Here is a 17,659-nt window from a genome sequence, read left to right as displayed (position 1 = left end):
CTTGCTGCTCCATCCATGCTGGCTGCCAAATAAAAACTGAACGCTATTTTCATTTTTCGCCTTTCCCCCCTAAAAGCAAAAATCCTCTTCTGATTTCTTTCAGGTAGCAAAAACAGGTACCCATGCGGGCCTTTTTGTTAGAGCGCAGTGGATACCTGTGCACCTAAAACCTTTGCAATTAAGGATATGAGGGAGATCTGATGCGAAGGGGACGCTGATCAATTTGGCGATGATTTCCCAAAGAACAAGCCAAGGGCAGAAGACCTCCTCATGGCCAGAAGAGCAGGTGAGGTCACCCTAGGTGTCAGCGGGGCACCCGGCTAGACCTCTGAGGCTCTCCCCTCCAGCAGGTGCGCTAACACTTTAAGGAGCTGGAACGGAGCAGTCGGTCCTTGCTCCCCGCTCCTGCTCCGCCCCGCCAAGGTCTCGCATCGTGGGCCACGCCCCTGCGCGCTGGTTGGCGCCCACAGACATGATGAAACTTCCCGCAAGCATTACAGGAGCGAGGCCGGGAGAAAGCCGAGCAGGCCCGCCGCCCCGCCCGCAACCTGCAGCCCCTACCCGGCGCCTCCCGCCGACGCCTCCGCCGGAGCCCAGGTAAGCCAGGCCCGGCCGCCCAGCGCAGCGCCCTCCCGGCGTGGCCCGGGCCGGCCCGGGGAGGGGGCGGGAGGCCGAGGAGGCGGCCGGGGCGCTGCTGCCGACCTGCGCGCCCCGGGCCCCAGGCGGCCGCCGCCTGCCCGCGCTGCGGCTCCTGCGGCTCCTGCGGCTCCTGCGGCTCGAGGGGCGGGGCCGATTGTGGCGCACCTGGGAGCCCGCGGGGGAGCGAACACCTCGCTCCCGGCCCCGCGAGGAGGGGGCCCGGGGAAAGGCAGAGGGGAGGCCGGGCTGCGGCCCACCCGGGCCCCGGTACATCTCACAGCTTGTAATCCTATTGCACCGAAGCCTGTGGAGATGTTCGCAGTCCGGGGAAGCGGCCGGCGGCTGCACGTGGCTGCGGGGCAGTCGGAGTTTCGGGCGGCGCAGCCGCTGGTCGGATCCCCGGGCCGTCTGTCCAAGCCTAAGGGTCTGTACGTGCCCCTCACCTCCGGCTCGCCCCACCCGTTTCCTCCCCTCCCTCTCCCCACCCTCCCCACCCTCCCCGCCAGACTGCAGGACTCCACAAGTGACTTGAGCAAACCTCACCCAGAAGAGATCTGTCAGGGCGACAGGCGGAGTGGCGTGGAACAAAGCAAAAGAACTGACTTGCCTTTCTCATGGATATCTATTCCGTAGGGCTAGTTTCAGATTAATGTTACTCTTTTGAATAAAAGGACCGTTTTCTTCTGGGCCCTTGGCCTACATTATTTCTTCATAGGCCATTGCCCTGGGTGCCTTGCCTAACCATTTAAAAGCACTCATGACCCTTTTCTCATTGATCAAATTGCTGTAAGATTAAAAAATAATAATAATAACTTAAGTCTTGAGCCTGTCCAGGAGTCGGTTGCTGATATCTTAATGCAAAAATAAAACAATATGGTGAGGTAGTTGGTAAGCAGCCTCGAAATCAAATGCACCGAAGCAGCACTGTCCAATTCAGCCCACATGTAACTACTGAGAACTTGAAATGCTGACTCGTTCAAATTGAGGTGTGGTGTAAGTGTAAGACACACCAGATGTTGACGATTTAATAGAGAAAGGCAATGTATCTTGATAATTTTTTATACTGATTACCTACTGAAATACTATTTTTGGTATATTATGTTAAAACATATTTCAAGTTATCGTCCCTGTTTCTATTTACTTTTTTTAATGGGGCTACTAGTGTTTTTAAAATACCATATGTAGCTCACGTTTCTACTAGACAGCACTGTTCTAGAAGTTTATGAGGAAATACAGAGAATTCCTGGGAACAGGTAATAGCAGAAGGAAAAAGCACGCAAGTAGGACCTTTGCAAGTAAGAGTCCAATAAAAATAGGTAATAGTTTTAATGTGCTTTTTCCTGCTGCAGAAGGAAGTGTGCTTCCTAATTAATGTGTGTTCCCCTTCTTGCTCCTCTAGTGCTTAATGTGTGTTCCTTATAGTAGACTTAATAGTGGGATTCACTAAGCTGCATTAGGAAGACGGGTAAATGATTCAGTAATGACCTCTTGTGATTTTCTTTTCTTTTTTTTTTTTCTTAGATTTTTTTTTATTTATTCATGAGAGACACAGAGGCAGAGACACAGGCAGAGGAAGAAGCAAGCTCCCTACAAGGAGCCTGATGTGGGACTTGATCCCTAATCCCAGGATCACACCCTGAGCTGAAGGCAGACGCTCAACCACTGAGCCACTCAGGCGTCCCCCTCTTGTGATTTTCAAAGCACTGTCTCAGTCCATTTTTAACTGGTATAGAGTGAAACCTGGCTTATCAGTAGTCATATCATTTCAATCTAAGTAAATTTCCCCTAATCTCAAAAATCCCATTAGAAGCTATTTGGCCAGGGGATCCCTGGGTGGCTCAGCGGTTTGGCGCCTGCCTTTGGCCCAGGGCGTGATCCTGAGTCCCACGTCAGGCTCCTGGCATGGAGCCTGCTTCTCCCTCTGCCTGTGTCTCTGCCTCTCTCTCTCTCTATGTCTATCATGAATAAATAAATAAATAAATCTTAAAAAAAAAAAAAGAAGAAGCTATTTGGCCAAGTGCATGGAAGGGACTACATAGGACACGTGCCACTTCATGTTGTTTGAGTCCCTACTTTTCATCAGTTTGATATGGTCTTGTTAAAAGGCTAAACAAGCTTTGGTTCACTTAGATACAAACACCCTCAGAGGATTGTCCAAACTGACTGGTGTAACTTAAATGTATAAATTTTCTTGATAATTTTGTCTCAAATTAGGCATTGGCTGCAATTTTGAATTAAAAATTCCCAAATAAAAAAAAAGAAAAGAAAAAGAAAAAAAAAATCCCAAATAGTTTCTAAGTTCGAGATATTTTGGTAAAATACCTGGCTGACAGCATCCAGATAAAACAACCCTTTATTTCACAGTTGAGAATATGAAATTGCAAGGTAACATTTGTAGGAATTGTTTGTTTTTTAGCCTATAGGGATGGCCAAGTTGTTTTTCAGAGATGATGTTGCTGTTTATGTGCCACTTACTTTGCTTTCTTATGAACCAAGGCAACCTTGAGATAAAAATATTCTCCAATATTTTTGTCTTTTGGAACATTTTGATGATGAACATTATGCAGCTCTATCAACCTAAATTTTTTTTTTTTCTTATACAGCCAGGATATCTGATCCTAGATAACATGCCTTTCTTTTTTCTCTTTAGAATTTCTTTCATCACATTTGAATAGATCACTTAGAGGTAAGCCAGAAGTTGTGAAATTCTTGTACTAGCTGTATATCTTAATATCACACTTGAGCAAGTATGTATGATCTTTTTTACCCTCCATACAGGTAAAGATAGGACATTTAATTGTCAAAGAGACCTCAGAGGGAACTGTGGTAGTACTTTGAGTCTCTTGGATTTTTGAGGGCCTCTGAGATTCTGGGATGTAGAGAGTGGGATGGGGAATCTCACTAGATTTGAGCCAGCCTGGACATGTATCTTTATCTTAAAAGTAAACCTAGAATATGGCATGACTCCCTCTGCTCTGAGCTCTAGCTGACCAAGTCTCAAGGTGAGAGATATGCAGGCTTCAACAGGGTGCCAGACTGCTACAGCTGGCCAGATGTAAAGGTCATGCATTTTTTCTGAATACTTGTATGTAAATTATTATTATTTTTTAGATATTTTATTTATTTATTTATTTATTTGAAAGAGAGAGTGTGTATGCATGAATGGAGGGGAGGGGCAATGAGAGAGGGGAAAGCAAACCTCCCATTGAGCAGGGAGCCCCACTCAAGGCTCCATCCCAGGACCTGGGATCATGGCCTGAGTTCAAGGCAGATGCTTAACCCACTGATCCACCCAGGTGCCCTGCTTATACACAAATTAAATCATTCTCAACTCCTGTGTGCTTGGCGGCTTAATGGAAAATTGCTGTAGACGAGATAGTTTAAGTTTCAGCCTTTGAAGTGGAGTATGCCAGTTTTTGGAATTAAGATTTAATACAGATTTGGAATGGATATTGAATATTTAGCTGACCTGTTCTTCTCTTCATAGAAAGCCCGTAGCTCCATTGCACCATGTGTGGGATTTGGGCCCTCTTTGGCAGTGATGACTGCCTTTCTGTGCAGTGCCTGAGTGCTATGAAGATTGCACACAGGGGTCCAGATGCATTTCGTTTTGAGAATGTCAATGGATACACCAACTGCTGCTTTGGATTTCATCGGTTGGCAGTGGTTGACCAGCTGTTTGGAATGCAGCCAATTCGAGTAAAGAAATATCCTTATTTGTGGCTCTGTTACAACGGTGAAATCTACAACCACAAGAAGGTAAATAAAACCAGAAGGTATCTGGATGTGATTAAACCTCAGAGCTAGTTGGTTATAATTTTTAAATATTTTGTATAAAGCTTTCTACTTTTCAGTTTCCATGTCCCTCATTTGCTGCAGTTATAAAGACTATGCACTTATGCACAAAGAGGTCAAATGAGCTGGTCACAAAAAAAAAAAAACCAAAATTGAGGATTGTAATTCTTTAACTCAGAATTTTTTTTCCTTTTATGAATTTGATTATTAATTAGAGTCTATGTTTGGTGCTAGGGATATAATAGTAAGTATGAGAGGTAGGTCTGATGGAGCTTTGTTCCATTTAAAATCAAAGACAAAAAAAATTCCTTTTACATATGATAAATATTCTGAAAACATGGATGATGTGGGAGATTCAGTGTCAATAAGCATGATCAGAGAAGGCCTGATCAGAGGAAGGGACACTTTTGAACGAATACCTAATGGACCGTGATCAACTATCAGCGCTGGAAAGAACTTTTCATGCAGAGGGAATAGCATGTGTAGAAGCCTGTGGCAGGAAGCAGCCCTGGGATTGTGACAAGGGGAGTAGGTAGGAAGGTGGGGTTAGGAGGATCAGCAGGACTCAATCAAGAAGGACTTGGTAAGGAGTTGGACTATCATTCTAAGAGTAGTAAGATGGGAGAATTTTAGGGTAGGTATAGAGTTTAATAGTTTGGAGGTAATCATACTTGTAGGTTTTATATAATCCTGCCCTTATGATATTTATTGCTCTGCATATTGCACTTACATAGAGCCACATGCCAGAAGGGTAGCCAGATGCAACAGAGTGCAAGAAGTGATTTTTTAGCAGTATTAAAATTGGAACAGCTTCCTAATCTGGTGAAAGCTTACTCAGGATGAGAGTGGTGAGGGAGTGGAAATTCTGACCTCAGGAAGCCAAATTGGCTAAGAACCTTCCAATCTGGAATTGTTTAGCTAGTGTTTCATAAATCTTTTAATCTAGGGGCAGCCCGGGTGGCTCAGCTGTTTAGCACCTTCAGCCCAGGGCCTGATCCTGGAGACTAGGGATCGAGTCCCACATCAGGCTCCCTGCATGGAGCCTGCTCCCTCTGCCTGTGTCTCTGCCTCTCTCTCTCTCTCTCTCTCTCTCTCTCTCTCTCTCTCTGTGTCTCTCATGAATCAATAAATAAGATCTTAAAAAAAATTTTTTTTAATCTAAAATTTCCAAGTAGTCTTTTGTTTGCCACCGTCCTCCCCAGATTTTAATTTTGAAAATTTCAAACATGTAAAAAAGAACAGAACGAGAACCTAGATTGTATAACTGTTAATGTTTTACCATATCTGCTCTGTTTGTCTCTTTCTGTATATATATCTAGGCATTGATTTTTTTTTTTTTTTTGGCTGAATCATTTTAGAGTATACTATAGATGTGACACTTTATTCCTAAATATATAAGCACTTCCTCTTAAAAATTAGGGCATTCCTCTACCTAACACCAATACTATTTTTTTTTTTTTTTAAAGATTTTATTTATTTATTCATGATAGTCACAGAGAGAGAGAGAGGCAGAGACATAGGCAGAGGGAGAAGCAGGCTCCATGCAGGGAGCCCGATGTGGGATTCGATCCAGGGTCTCCAGGATCATGCCCTGGGCCAAAGGCAGGCACCAAACCGCTGCGCCACCCAGGGATCCCCACCAATACTATTAAACCTAAGAATTAATAGAACCATTTAATATTCGGTTCATATTAAATTTCTGCAAGTGTGCCAAGAATATCTTTTTATTTTTTGGGCAGTAGGAAGATGTGGGCAGGGGCAGAGGCAAAGGGAAAGAGAAAATCTTTTTTTTTTTTTTTTAAAGATTTTATTTATACATTCCTGAGAGACACACAGAGAGAGGCAGAGACATAGGCAGAGGGAGAAGCAGGCTCCCCACAGGGAGCCCGATGCGGGACTCGATCCCAGACCCAGGATCATGGCCTGAGCCAAAGGCAGATGCTCAACCACTGAGCCACCCAGGTATCCTGGAAAGACAGACTCTTAAGTAGGCTCCATGCCCAGTGCAGAACCCCACATGGGGCTTGATCTCAAGACCCCGAGATTATGACCTGAGCCAAAATCAAGAGTTGGGATGCTTTAACCCACTGAACCACCCAGGCATCCCCACCAAGGATATTTTTATAGCTGTTTTGTTTGAATCCAGATAGCATTCATACTTCATACAGTTAGTTGTTCCTTGATACTTTTTGAGTCTTGATATGTTAGGTCTATCATTCCCAGGTAGGGATTTACATTCTAGTTACCCTTTGGACATTTTTCTCTGGGTGATAGCTTTTGATGTTTGTTATATGCTTATAGGAATACTCCGAATCATAGGCTTCTCATTTGAGAAGTTTTTATAGTTATTTAGATTCCTTTCATACATTTATTAAGGGTGTATTATACACAGGCATCCTCTTTCTAGGTGCTTAGAGATAAAATGGTGAACAAGAAAAGTAAGAATGGAGTTTCACACTAGTGAGAGTACAGGAAGGAAATAGTTAAGACTACTTTCCTACTTCCTTCCAAGTTAATACCATATACACAAGAATGCTGGATTGCATTATGGCAATTTTAACCTGATTTTCACCTGAAAAGATATAGGAAATACCTTGTTTTACTTGAACAACAACTTTGCTGCTTTTATGTTTTTTATTGAAAAGTTAGAAAATGATAAATGTTTCAAAAGTGTTTTTATTCTAAATTAGTCAAATATATTTTCAAAAAAAAGATATTTTCAAAAGCATAGACATTCCATTGTTTCTACCAATCATCTAAGCTTATGCAGTGTGAGCACCCAGAAATTTGTCTAGGTGGATGGCCATTTTAGGCGTATATAAAGTATGCTGCAACATAAACTTCAACGCCCCTCTTTTTTTTTTTTTTTTTTACAGAAAAGAAAATTTATTCCTGCTAATAAAATATAGCTGGAGGTATGTTAGGCATGGAGGAGAATAAATGAAAGAGAGGAGAAATTTGAGTGGAGTCTGGGGCAGAGAAGAGTCTCTGCAGGGAGCATTAGGGGCTTACAACCAGCAGGTCAAATGGCAGTGTGATTTCTGGATGGGGGCAAGAGATAGGGGCTTTTATCCCAGTGTAGCTTTTACCCATGTGGTTTCAGGAGGGTGAATAGTGGTACATGGGAATCATTAACCAATAAATTACCTGCTAGCTTTAGCTAAAGAGCAGTGCTGACATGGTGGCAATGGAGGATAGATTAGGGAGGCCGTGGCTTACCGGAATCATTGAATGCTTTGGGGTATATTCATCTTTCCAATGCCTAAGCCCAGAAGGGTCAGCAGAAGACTGCTTCCAAACCCACCTGCTAGTGACAGGATCTTCCCAGATGGTCTCTCAGAGTAGGGGGAGGTGAACCGGAAGTGGCTTTGTAGTCGCTGGAGGCAGCCAAAACCCATGTTTTGGGTCATTCTGAATGCTCATAGACGGAAGTTTCACAAATCGTAGAGTGAACATGATTGTGAAGCATGATTATAGGTCATATGTATACAAACATAGATTCTCTTTTTGAATTTTAGAAACTTATTTTAATGTTTAAACTTATCCAGGATTTCTACCTCATTTTGTTTATATGAACTTCTCTCCATTGTCAGCTAAAATATGAGTAAGTTTGCAGAAAGAGGAATTCTCTGAGTACTTTTCACCGTCTTTGCCAGTGGTGTTGGAGAGCCACAGAGTCCAGGTGTAATGTAATCAAACCCTCTGCACTCAGTGGTCATGACTGTCACTTTGCTGTGCCTTGGGGGGGTGTGAGCTGCTAAAGCCTCCCTGTCATTTTGTCCCTCAGTGAGAAGTAGTAGCTTTAATGCCACTGCAGTGGTACAAAAACTGAATATTAACGGTCATTCCCTGGGGACCAGCAGCTTTGTTTGCACCATGTCTTTATTGTTGTGATGGAATCATCTACTTGTCAGGGACCAGAACCAACTATATTTGTCCTTTTGCTTTCCATTTTTGTAGGCAGGTCTTTGGGACTGAACTGGAAAAACCTTAGCTGATATTATATTCCCAAGCCAAAATACTACAGTTGTGGCAGCACATTTTTAGTGTCATGGCAAGGGGACATCCTATTTGCCTCACGTACAGCTGTAAATATATGTGTATTACAGACATAGCACATATGTAATATGCATTTCTATCTGTCCACACAGGATTGTTTTGATACACTGCATTTATGAAAATGCAACAAAAATTTTCATGGACTTCGCTCTATGTTATAAAGAATTTGCAGAATTGTGACCTCAAACAAATTATATCTTGATAATGCTGTAATTCCACTAAAGTGCATGCTTATAGAACACGGAAGTATTGCACCAACTTGCAATGAAAAATTATTAGTGAATGCACACAGATTTTAACATGTTTATTTTATTAATACTTTTATAAGATGCAACACCATTTTGAATTTGAATACCAGACCAAAGTGGATGGTGAGATAATCCTTCATCTATACGACAAAGGAGGAATTGAACAAACAGTTTGTATGTTGGATGGGGTATTTGCATTTATTTTGCTGGATACTGCCAATAAGAAAGTGTTCCTGGGCAGAGATACTTATGGAGTCAGGCCTTTGTTTAAAGCCATGACAGAAGATGGATTTTTGGCTGTGTGTTCAGAAGCTAAAGGTAATGATAGAATTTTTCTGTGGGTTTTCATTATTGCTCTGGTTTTGTGTTTTTCTCTAGATCATATTTCTGAATATCATAATGGGCACTCCAAAAGTTTTCAAATGACTGTTTCTTAGTGCTTTTATTTTTAATTTATTTTTTAAATTTTATTTAATTTTTATTATTTTTTTATTGAAGTTTGGTTTGCCAACATAGTCTCAGTGCTTTTAGAATAATATATCAAAAACTAATCCATTCATGGTATTGCCTAGTTAAAACTTTTAAATTACTCTTCATCCCCCATAGAAGTTATATGGCTCTGTTGAGGTCTGCTAGCTAGTGATGGGATCTGAGTCCAATCTGGTTTTTGAATTCAATAAGACAGATTACTAGGCTGACAAATTCACATTGTAAATCATAATGAGCATTTAGATAGGCTATTCCTATTTATAATATAACATTGATTTTGTATCAAAGATTATGGTGGTGTCAGGTTGGTTACTCTCTGTGAAAACTTATTGAGGAACTTTAGATTATACTGTTAACATTACAGAGTATGTAATAACTAAGAGGTAGATGCCTGACTTCTTAATATCCAACTTTAAAGTAAAGTCGATCTCTTAGTGGATCATTTTGCCTGTCAAAGGTCTAGGAACCATGGCTATTTCGTAAAATACCTCAGTCAAAGAAATGACTCCCAGGATAACATAAAATGAGTAATTTCAAGTCGATCTCTCTGTTTAATGTATCTTTTTATATTTAATTTATTATAGAAAATAGATTCTCTTGATTTGAAATTTCAGCTAGGGAGAAGATATTGAACATTGCTGATTTTCCTATTTGAATTACTAGAAATCAGTGCAGCCTTGCTGTATATCTCTACTACTGTGCCCTCTCTAGTAAGTAGATAGTAGTATTTGGGTTAATTTTTCTATATTTTGCTCATCTAATAGACATATGTTTATATTAAAAAGGGAAAATAGGAATTTAGGGGATAATAAGTAACTGAAAGTTATTGTGCATTGTATCTTGAGTAAAATTATCTTCTTGAATTCGTAGGTCTTGTTAACTTGAAGCACTCCACGACTCCTTTTCTAAAAGTGGAGCCTTTTCTCCCAGGACATTATGAAGTTTTGGATTTAAAGCCAAATGGCAAAGTTGCATCTGTGGAAATGGTCAAATATCATCATTGTAGAGATGAACCTCTGCACGCCCTCTACGACAATGTGGAGAAACTGTTTCCAGGTAGTAGATACTCCCACTCGCCTAGTCCCTACCTGTCTCCCCCAAAAGGAAAAAAGAAAATGATACTATCATGTCACTGGAATGGTTCGAGTCTGAAGAGCTATTTCCTATTTAATTTGGAGGTGGTGCATTGGGATTTGGCAAATTCCGCGGTTGAGCACATGTCATCATGATAGATACAGATGATTGTGTACCACGTTTCAGTAAATAATTCAGACCAAGATTTTCTGGAATTGTTTATTTATTTTATGTGTTTATAGGTTTTGAGATAGAAACTGTGAAGAACAACCTCCGGATCCTTTTTGACAATGCCATTAAGAAACGCTTGATGACAGACAGAAGGATTGGCTGCCTTTTATCAGGTAAAGGCTGTTAAAAAGCCTAATTATATCTCATGCGTATTTAACTAAATGATTTATAGCTATCCCTGAGGTTTTGACTATAAAATATTTATGATTTAATCTTCCCTCCATTGTAGATTGAAAATGATTTCTGTAAGCTGCATTTAATATTCATAGTTATATAGCAATGTCAGGTTCTGTTATAATCACTGCGATGAGCGAGCTAATATACATTCTTTAGAATCGTGTGTAGTGATTTTTTAAACCAATTCAAATACTATAACCATTATCTCAGGTAATATATGTTAGAATTTTCTTTTATTAAAGTTAATTTTTAGTCTATAAAACTTGGGGATTTTTAAGTGGTAAAACTCAAAACCTGGAGCCTAACAGGATTATAAATCCCACCTGTTCCTCCCTTATGCAAGGCACATAACCCGTGTACTTCCGGTCTTACTCACAGGGGGCTTAGATTCCAGTCTGGTTGCTGCCACCCTCTTAAAGCAACTAAAAGAGGCCCATGTTCAGTACCCTCTCCAGACATTTGCAATTGGCATGGAAGACAGTACTGATTTACTAGCAGCTAGAAAGGTAAGACACTGTCTCTCCCCATTATTTAGTTAAGACATACCTGTTAGAATAAAAATCAAGCCAATAATTAATAATTCTATGCTTATTTATGCTCCTGTACTGACTCAGGTAATTAGTTTAAATTAAGGATATTAAAATGGAATGAAATACCTGTTGAGTATCAACTGTGTTGTACACACTCCTTTGGGTACTTCTACCAAGGTTTGTGCAATCCTAAAAATCCCATGATAATAATTCTTTTTGAACGTAAAGATGTGGTATAGTGGTTATGACTGCACACTTTGAAGCCTGACTATTGGTTTCAAATCCTACCTCTGCCATGTAATTCGTCATATATGTAATGGGAATAAAAAATCTTTTTTTTTTTTTTTTAATTTTTATTTATTTATGATAGTCACAGAGAGAGAGAGAGAGAGAGAGAGGCAGAGACACAGGCAGAGGGAGAAGCAGGCTCCATGCACCGGGAGCCCGATGTGGGATTCGATCCCGGGTCTCCAGGATCGCGCCCTGGGCCAAAGACAGGCGCCAAACCGCTGCGCCACCCAGGGATCCCTGTAATGGGAATAATAGTATCTACTATGGAATAGTTTTGTGGTAAAAATGATAGAATTCATATAAAGAACATAGGATAGAACATAGCATGTAGTAAGTACTTTGTAAACATTAGCTATTTTTTTTTCTGTTTTTAATAAAATACTGTGTGTTAGGATTATGGGGTGGGGAGGGACCTTATACATATAATATATATTCAGTGTTCAGGAGACCTTATTCCTACTCTAGAAGAACTTATGTAGAATGGATGAGAAAGAGCTAGAGTGCAGTCTCAAAGTAAGTTATCAATGCTGATAGAATTCAAAATAGCCAAAGAAAAAAGGGTGGTGGTGGCGGCATTCCCTTTAGGAATATTATCCTGAATGTAATGTAAAACATTGCTGGAGGGCCAATAGGGGGCCATGGTTAGAATGGGGTCCCATTGGACTAGAGAGAGAGGAGGTAGGTAACTTCGGTGTGTAGGGGGCACACTTTAGATGGTTAGGTTGAAGTCTTGGAGTAGAAGGAGCTGATGGGCTGTCTACCTCTTAGTTGAGTCAGGGCAGAGACTGAGGGAGGCCAGAAAATCTGACCAGGGAGCTGTGTATATGGTGGCCTGGAGAATCATTTCCCCTATTTTGCCTGGTTTATTTTTCACTGCTTTTAACTTATAATGCGCTGTGAACTACTGTCATCTTTCCTTCTCAAGAGCAGTTCTTTTCTTTAAATAACAAGTGTATGGACGTTTCTTAAATAATCAGGTGGCAAATCATATTGGGAGTGAACACCATGAAGTCCTCTTTAATTCTGAGGAAGGCATTCAGGTCCTGGATGAAGTCATATTTTCCTTGGAAACTTACGATATTACAACAGTTCGTGCTTCAGTAGGTAAGGTATTCTCGGATAACAGAAAGATTTTTAATACTGAAAAAATAATAAGGGTTAAAAGATTATTTCAGACAACAGTTTGAAAAACAATACTTGAGAATGAATGCAAATGAAATTCCTAGGTCAGCAGTATTTTAAGACAAGACCATTTAAGAATTCCCCGAATCTCTTTGGGACAGGAATAAATACATACACTTCCACACTTATGGTATCACTACAGATGATCCTTCACTTAACCACGGTTCCACTTAAACAATGTTTGACTTTGTGATGGTGTGAAAGCAACACCCTTTCAGTAGAAACCATACTTCAACTTTGAATTTGGATACTTTCCCCAGGCTAGCACCATGTGGAGGCTACTGTCTCCTGATGCTGGGCAGTGGCAGTGAGCTACAGCTTTCAGTCAGCCAAGTGATCACAAGGCTCAACAACAAAACTCTCACAACCACTCTGTTGTGAAATTTGGTGCATGGGGAGTGTTAGGAAAAAAATTGAAACTAAACTATCTAAATTCCCCACTCCTATTATTTTTGTAGAGTGATACTGGTATGAAAGCTATTTTTTTTTTTTAAGGTATTTGTCATTGTTCAGGTTAACAGAGTTTTAAGATGGACATTCTTGATCTAAAAGCATTAAAATCTGTATAGGAAATTCTGGAATGATTTTGAGCTATTTCATTATAACAGTACAACTTCTGGATTAGGTATATTAAAATGGCTTATAGACAAAAGGTCATTATTTTGGAGACTACTTCATTAATACAGAGTTCAATCGAAGTAAAACTTAGTAGTTTCCAAAAGCCAAACAAAAGGCATTTTTGGTAGAGAGTTATGTTGACATTAACAATTTCTGTCCCTCTTCTAAGGTATGTACTTAGTTTCCAAGTACATTCGGAAGAACACCGATAGCGTGGTGATCTTCTCTGGAGAAGGCTCAGATGAACTGACTCAGGGTTACATATATTTTCACAAGGTAAGCATTCTGAAATGGAGAGATATTGGCACTAGTCTAGGAAAAGTGAACAATTTGTTTGCTATTGTCTGTCTTTTCACTATAGCCCTACCACTTGAGTGTCTTGTGATGTAGGTGAGGAAACCAGATAGTGTCTGATTTGTATTTTTTATTTTTAAGATTTTATTTATTTGAAAGAGAGTTAATACGAGAGAAAGAAAGAGCATGAGCAGTGGGGAGGGGTAGAGGGTGATGCGGACTCCCCACTGAGCAGGGAGTCTGATGCAAGGCTTAGTCCCAGGTCCCTGGGATCATGATCTCAGCTGAAGGCATGCAGACACTTAACCAACTGAGCCACCGAGGTACTCTGTTTTATATTTCTTCTGGGGGAGAAAGAAGTCTTGATGGTGTCCGATTATCTGCATTTTTGAGAACTGGGTAAACATGAGAATCGTGGTTCTAATATGTCTTGAGATCCTCTGGCAGAGTGGTTATTGCCCACAGTGTCCCATTTTATTGCCTGACACGAACTGATTGGTGTGAAGGGAGGCCTGTTTTACCAAGCAGGGACGCCCTTCCCCAAACCTTGTGTAGCTTTTTTGTCTTACCTGCCATTACAGCGGGAGTGTGGGAAAGAGTAAGAAATATAGATTGTTCTGTGTGCACAAAGCAAAGTTATTGGTGTATTTGTAACTTCACCTGTTTGTTTGTAACACAGGCTCCTTCTCCTGAGAAAGCCGAGGAGGAGAGTGAGAGGCTTCTGAAGGAACTCTACTTGTTCGATGTTCTCCGGGCAGATCGCACTACAGCTGCCCACGGGTGACTCAGTAGTCTGAGAAGCAATTATAAAGATAGCTTCAAAAGTCAGAAAGCTCAACAGCTGATTTTTTTGTTTTAATTTGGTTATATGTTGCAAAGTATGATTTTTTTTTTTTTTTGGTGAAATTGAAGCTCCTCTTATTCCTAGTGCTGTTGCAGCACTGATGAGGGGGAAGGGATGGTCTTTAGGGTTAGACTACCTACTACTACAGTCCCACTCTGCTGCCATCAGAACAATGGAGAAAGAAGGCAGATTGTAGCTCTTTTTAAGACTTTTTAAGAGAATTAAAGATGATACATCCCTATGAAATAAGTGTTGAGTGCCTGCCATGCCCCTTGGATTCTGTGGTGACCCTGTGTGGGTACAGGGCAGTGAGGATCCAAGAGGGTTGATTAGATTATAAAACAGGTTTCTCTGATACCATTTCTGGATGCCTAAAGTTGTCACTTTGTGGCCAGTCATGTTGGAGAATGAGACACTATTGTACATGATAGACAACCGATTTTCAATGTTTTAGTTGCTTCTACTAAATCACACTTAGATTGGAAAATAATGAACCATGGTGTGGGGAATGAACTGAATCCATGGTTATCATCTCATCCATTTGTTTTAACCAGAGTCACCAGGATTTCGGAAACATGTTGTGGCCTTTGATGAAACACTACTGAATTTTATGTAAATTAGTCATTTAGTAGTAAACAGTTTTAAATTATTACAGTTTCTAATAGGATGAGAAATGGTGTCACCAAGAAAAGATTTTGATTTTGATTTTGATTTTCATAGGAAAAGTACATTCTCAATGATCAGGTCTCTCATGATTCTTACTCTTTCTGCTTTTTGAGATGTGCATGTAATTGTTTATGCAGGGGAAAGTAAATTATTGTCAAACAGTTGGTCTTACTCTGATAAGGTAATATTGTTTTAAATGAAGATTTTTTTTGTATTCTTGCAGTAGTGTAGCACAAGCAGGAGGACTGCAAAAAATGACTTCATTGTCTTAACATTATTTAAAGACTGGTTGAATGCTAAGAAACTTTCAAGGAAAATCTAAATGGACAGGCACGAAATATTCATTTTGATTTAGATTTTCTTTTCCCCTTTAAGCCTTGAATTGAGAGTCCCCTTCCTGGATCATCGATTTTCTTCCTATTACTTGTCCCTGCCACCAGATATGAGAATTCCCAAGGTAGGTGAATCAATTCAAGATAAAAACTGTCCATTGACACTGAATATATTTGGAACTTTTACTGACATTCCTTTGTTTTCATGTCAGAATGGAATAGAAAAACATCTCCTGAGAGAGACATTTGAGGACTCCAATCTGATACCTAAAGACATTCTCTGGCGGCCAAAAGAAGCTTTCAGTGATGGAATAACCTCAGTTAAGAATTCCTGGTTTAGGATCTTGCAGGAATATATTGAACATCAGGTATAATGTCTTTAGAAATATTTTTTGGGAATAGGGCATGGTGGACACAGAGTTGTAGTCGCTGTCCATTTTGTTTAAATGTTTTGTGTCTGTTGGAGAAATTCTCTGTAAACAATATTTTTATAAGAATTTCATAAGATTTCAATAGCATGAAGGATTATATAATAGCATCTAGAATTGAAAGAGCAAAAGAGGCGACTTACCAACCATCACTGACCTCCATTTAACACATTATTGGGGACCTGCTGGGTGCTGCTGGCAGGCAGGAATGTTTTATTCCTGAATAAAGGAATTACTCCTTTAATTCAGAGCCACCATGTATTACATTCAGAGCCACCATGTATTACAGATAGTCACAAAAATGTTCCTTAAAAGTCACTGCAACTGTGTATATTAGGATATTTTAGCATTTTCTAAGTGAAAGGTTATTCAAAGGGTCTCTTGTGCAATTTACATCATGCCTTTTGGTTATCTTTTGTTGTTGTTGTGAAGCCACATTAAACACAAGTGTTTCTGTGCCCTTTAAAAAACCATTTTGCTTTTATGCTCTTCCAGGTTGACGATGCAATGATGGCCGCTGCAGCCCAGAAATTTCCCTTCAATACTCCTAAAACTAAAGAGGGCTATTACTACCGTCAAATCTTTGAACGCCACTACCCCGGCCGGGCTGACTGGCTGACCCATTACTGGATGCCGAGGTGGATCAATGCCACTGACCCTTCTGCCCGTACTCTGGCCCATTACAAGGCAGCTGCCAAAGCCTAGGTGCCCTCTGCACTAGCGAGTACAAGGCAATAAAGAGTAGGGGGCTTGGGAGTAAGAGGGGAGCTGTGAATGTCAACCACGTAGGCTTATTGGGCATGAAGAAAATAAAAGTCCCAAATCAGAAACATTGCTGTAATTGTTTATATTCATATAGCCCCTTTATTAGGGGTAACTAGAAACTGAGCAGCTTTTATTATTTTCCAATAAGAGAGAGTGAGCTTAGGACTGGGGGAAGCCATCACACATTTGCAGGCACTCACAGGCATTCTGGCTGTTGCAGAAGACTTGGGTTTTGTGCCACCATGGCCCTCTTCCAGTCCTCGCCTCCTCTTAGTGGCCTTCTCCCAGCTTTCCCCTCTTCCTTTCTCTATCCCCAGCAGCTGGCCAGGCAGCTGGGTCCATTGTAGATGTCCATGACAGCTCTATTTTGTGAAATAGCCATTTCTATCTCCTTTTTCTGTTGAGCCAACAGCTTTTTTAGAACTGCTATGCTAGATCAGAGGTCAGCAGACTCTTAAGAGACAATCAGTCTTCTAGGCTTTACAGCCCTCCATCAGAACTGTTCAACTCTATGACTGGACTGTAAAAGCAGACCTAGACAATATGCATATGAGTGGAGATGGCTGTGTTCTCGTCAAAGTTTATAAAAACAGGCAGTAGGCTGGATTTAGCCTGTGGGCCCTGCTGTAGAGAAACAAACCAAGCATTTCTGATAAAAGGAAAAAGCATGCTAAACCTAAGTGGCAAAAGTAAAAGAATTAGATTCGTATTTAAGTGCTTATTGGTTGTTTAGGGACAACATTTTGAAATATGTTATAAAGATGAATTCAGGGATCCCTGGGTGGCGCAGCGGTTTGGCGTCTGCCTTTGGCCCAGGGCGCGATCCTGGAGACCCGGGATCGAATCCCACGTCGGGCTCCCGGTGCATGGAGCCTGCTTCTCCCTCTGCCTATGTCTCTGCCTCTCTCTCTCTCTCTCTGTGTGACTATCATAAAAATAAATTAAATAAATAAATAAATAAATAAATAAATAAATAAATAAATAAATATTCAGTTAA

General features: G+C 40.6%; 1 protein-coding gene across 3 annotated transcripts; it reads left to right on the top strand.

Annotated features, from left to right (window-relative positions):
• The first annotated feature begins 451 nt into the window (after positions 1 to 451).
• On the top strand, positions 452 to 16,727 carry ASNS (asparagine synthetase (glutamine-hydrolyzing)). 3 transcript variants are annotated; one of them, XM_025471273.3, is made up of 13 exons: positions 452 to 597; positions 3,290 to 3,325; positions 4,127 to 4,398; positions 8,822 to 9,059; positions 10,101 to 10,286; positions 10,547 to 10,648; positions 11,091 to 11,218; positions 12,511 to 12,637; positions 13,503 to 13,609; positions 14,307 to 14,407; positions 15,513 to 15,594; positions 15,682 to 15,837; positions 16,393 to 16,727. In XM_025471273.3, the coding sequence occupies exons 3-13, from the start codon at positions 4,150 to 4,152 to the stop codon at positions 16,600 to 16,602; spliced, it is 1,686 nt and encodes a 561-aa protein (XP_025327058.1). In that variant the 5' UTR covers positions 452 to 597; positions 3,290 to 3,325; positions 4,127 to 4,149; the 3' UTR covers positions 16,603 to 16,727. The 3 variants fall into 3 exon arrangements, with proteins under 3 accessions (XP_025327058.1, XP_025327060.1, XP_025327061.1); XM_025471275.3 differs by lacking the exon at positions 452 to 597 and adding an exon at positions 869 to 1,063; XM_025471276.3 differs by lacking the exon at positions 452 to 597 and adding an exon at positions 869 to 1,067.
• The last annotated feature ends 932 nt before the right edge of the window (positions 16,728 to 17,659 follow it).

Source organism: Canis lupus, chromosome 14 (genome assembly GCF_003254725.2).
Source record: "Canis lupus dingo isolate Sandy chromosome 14, ASM325472v2, whole genome shotgun sequence".
In the NCBI taxonomy this organism is placed as follows: domain Eukaryota; kingdom Metazoa; phylum Chordata; class Mammalia; order Carnivora; family Canidae; genus Canis; species Canis lupus.
This window is presented reverse-complemented; position numbering and strand designations above follow the sequence as displayed.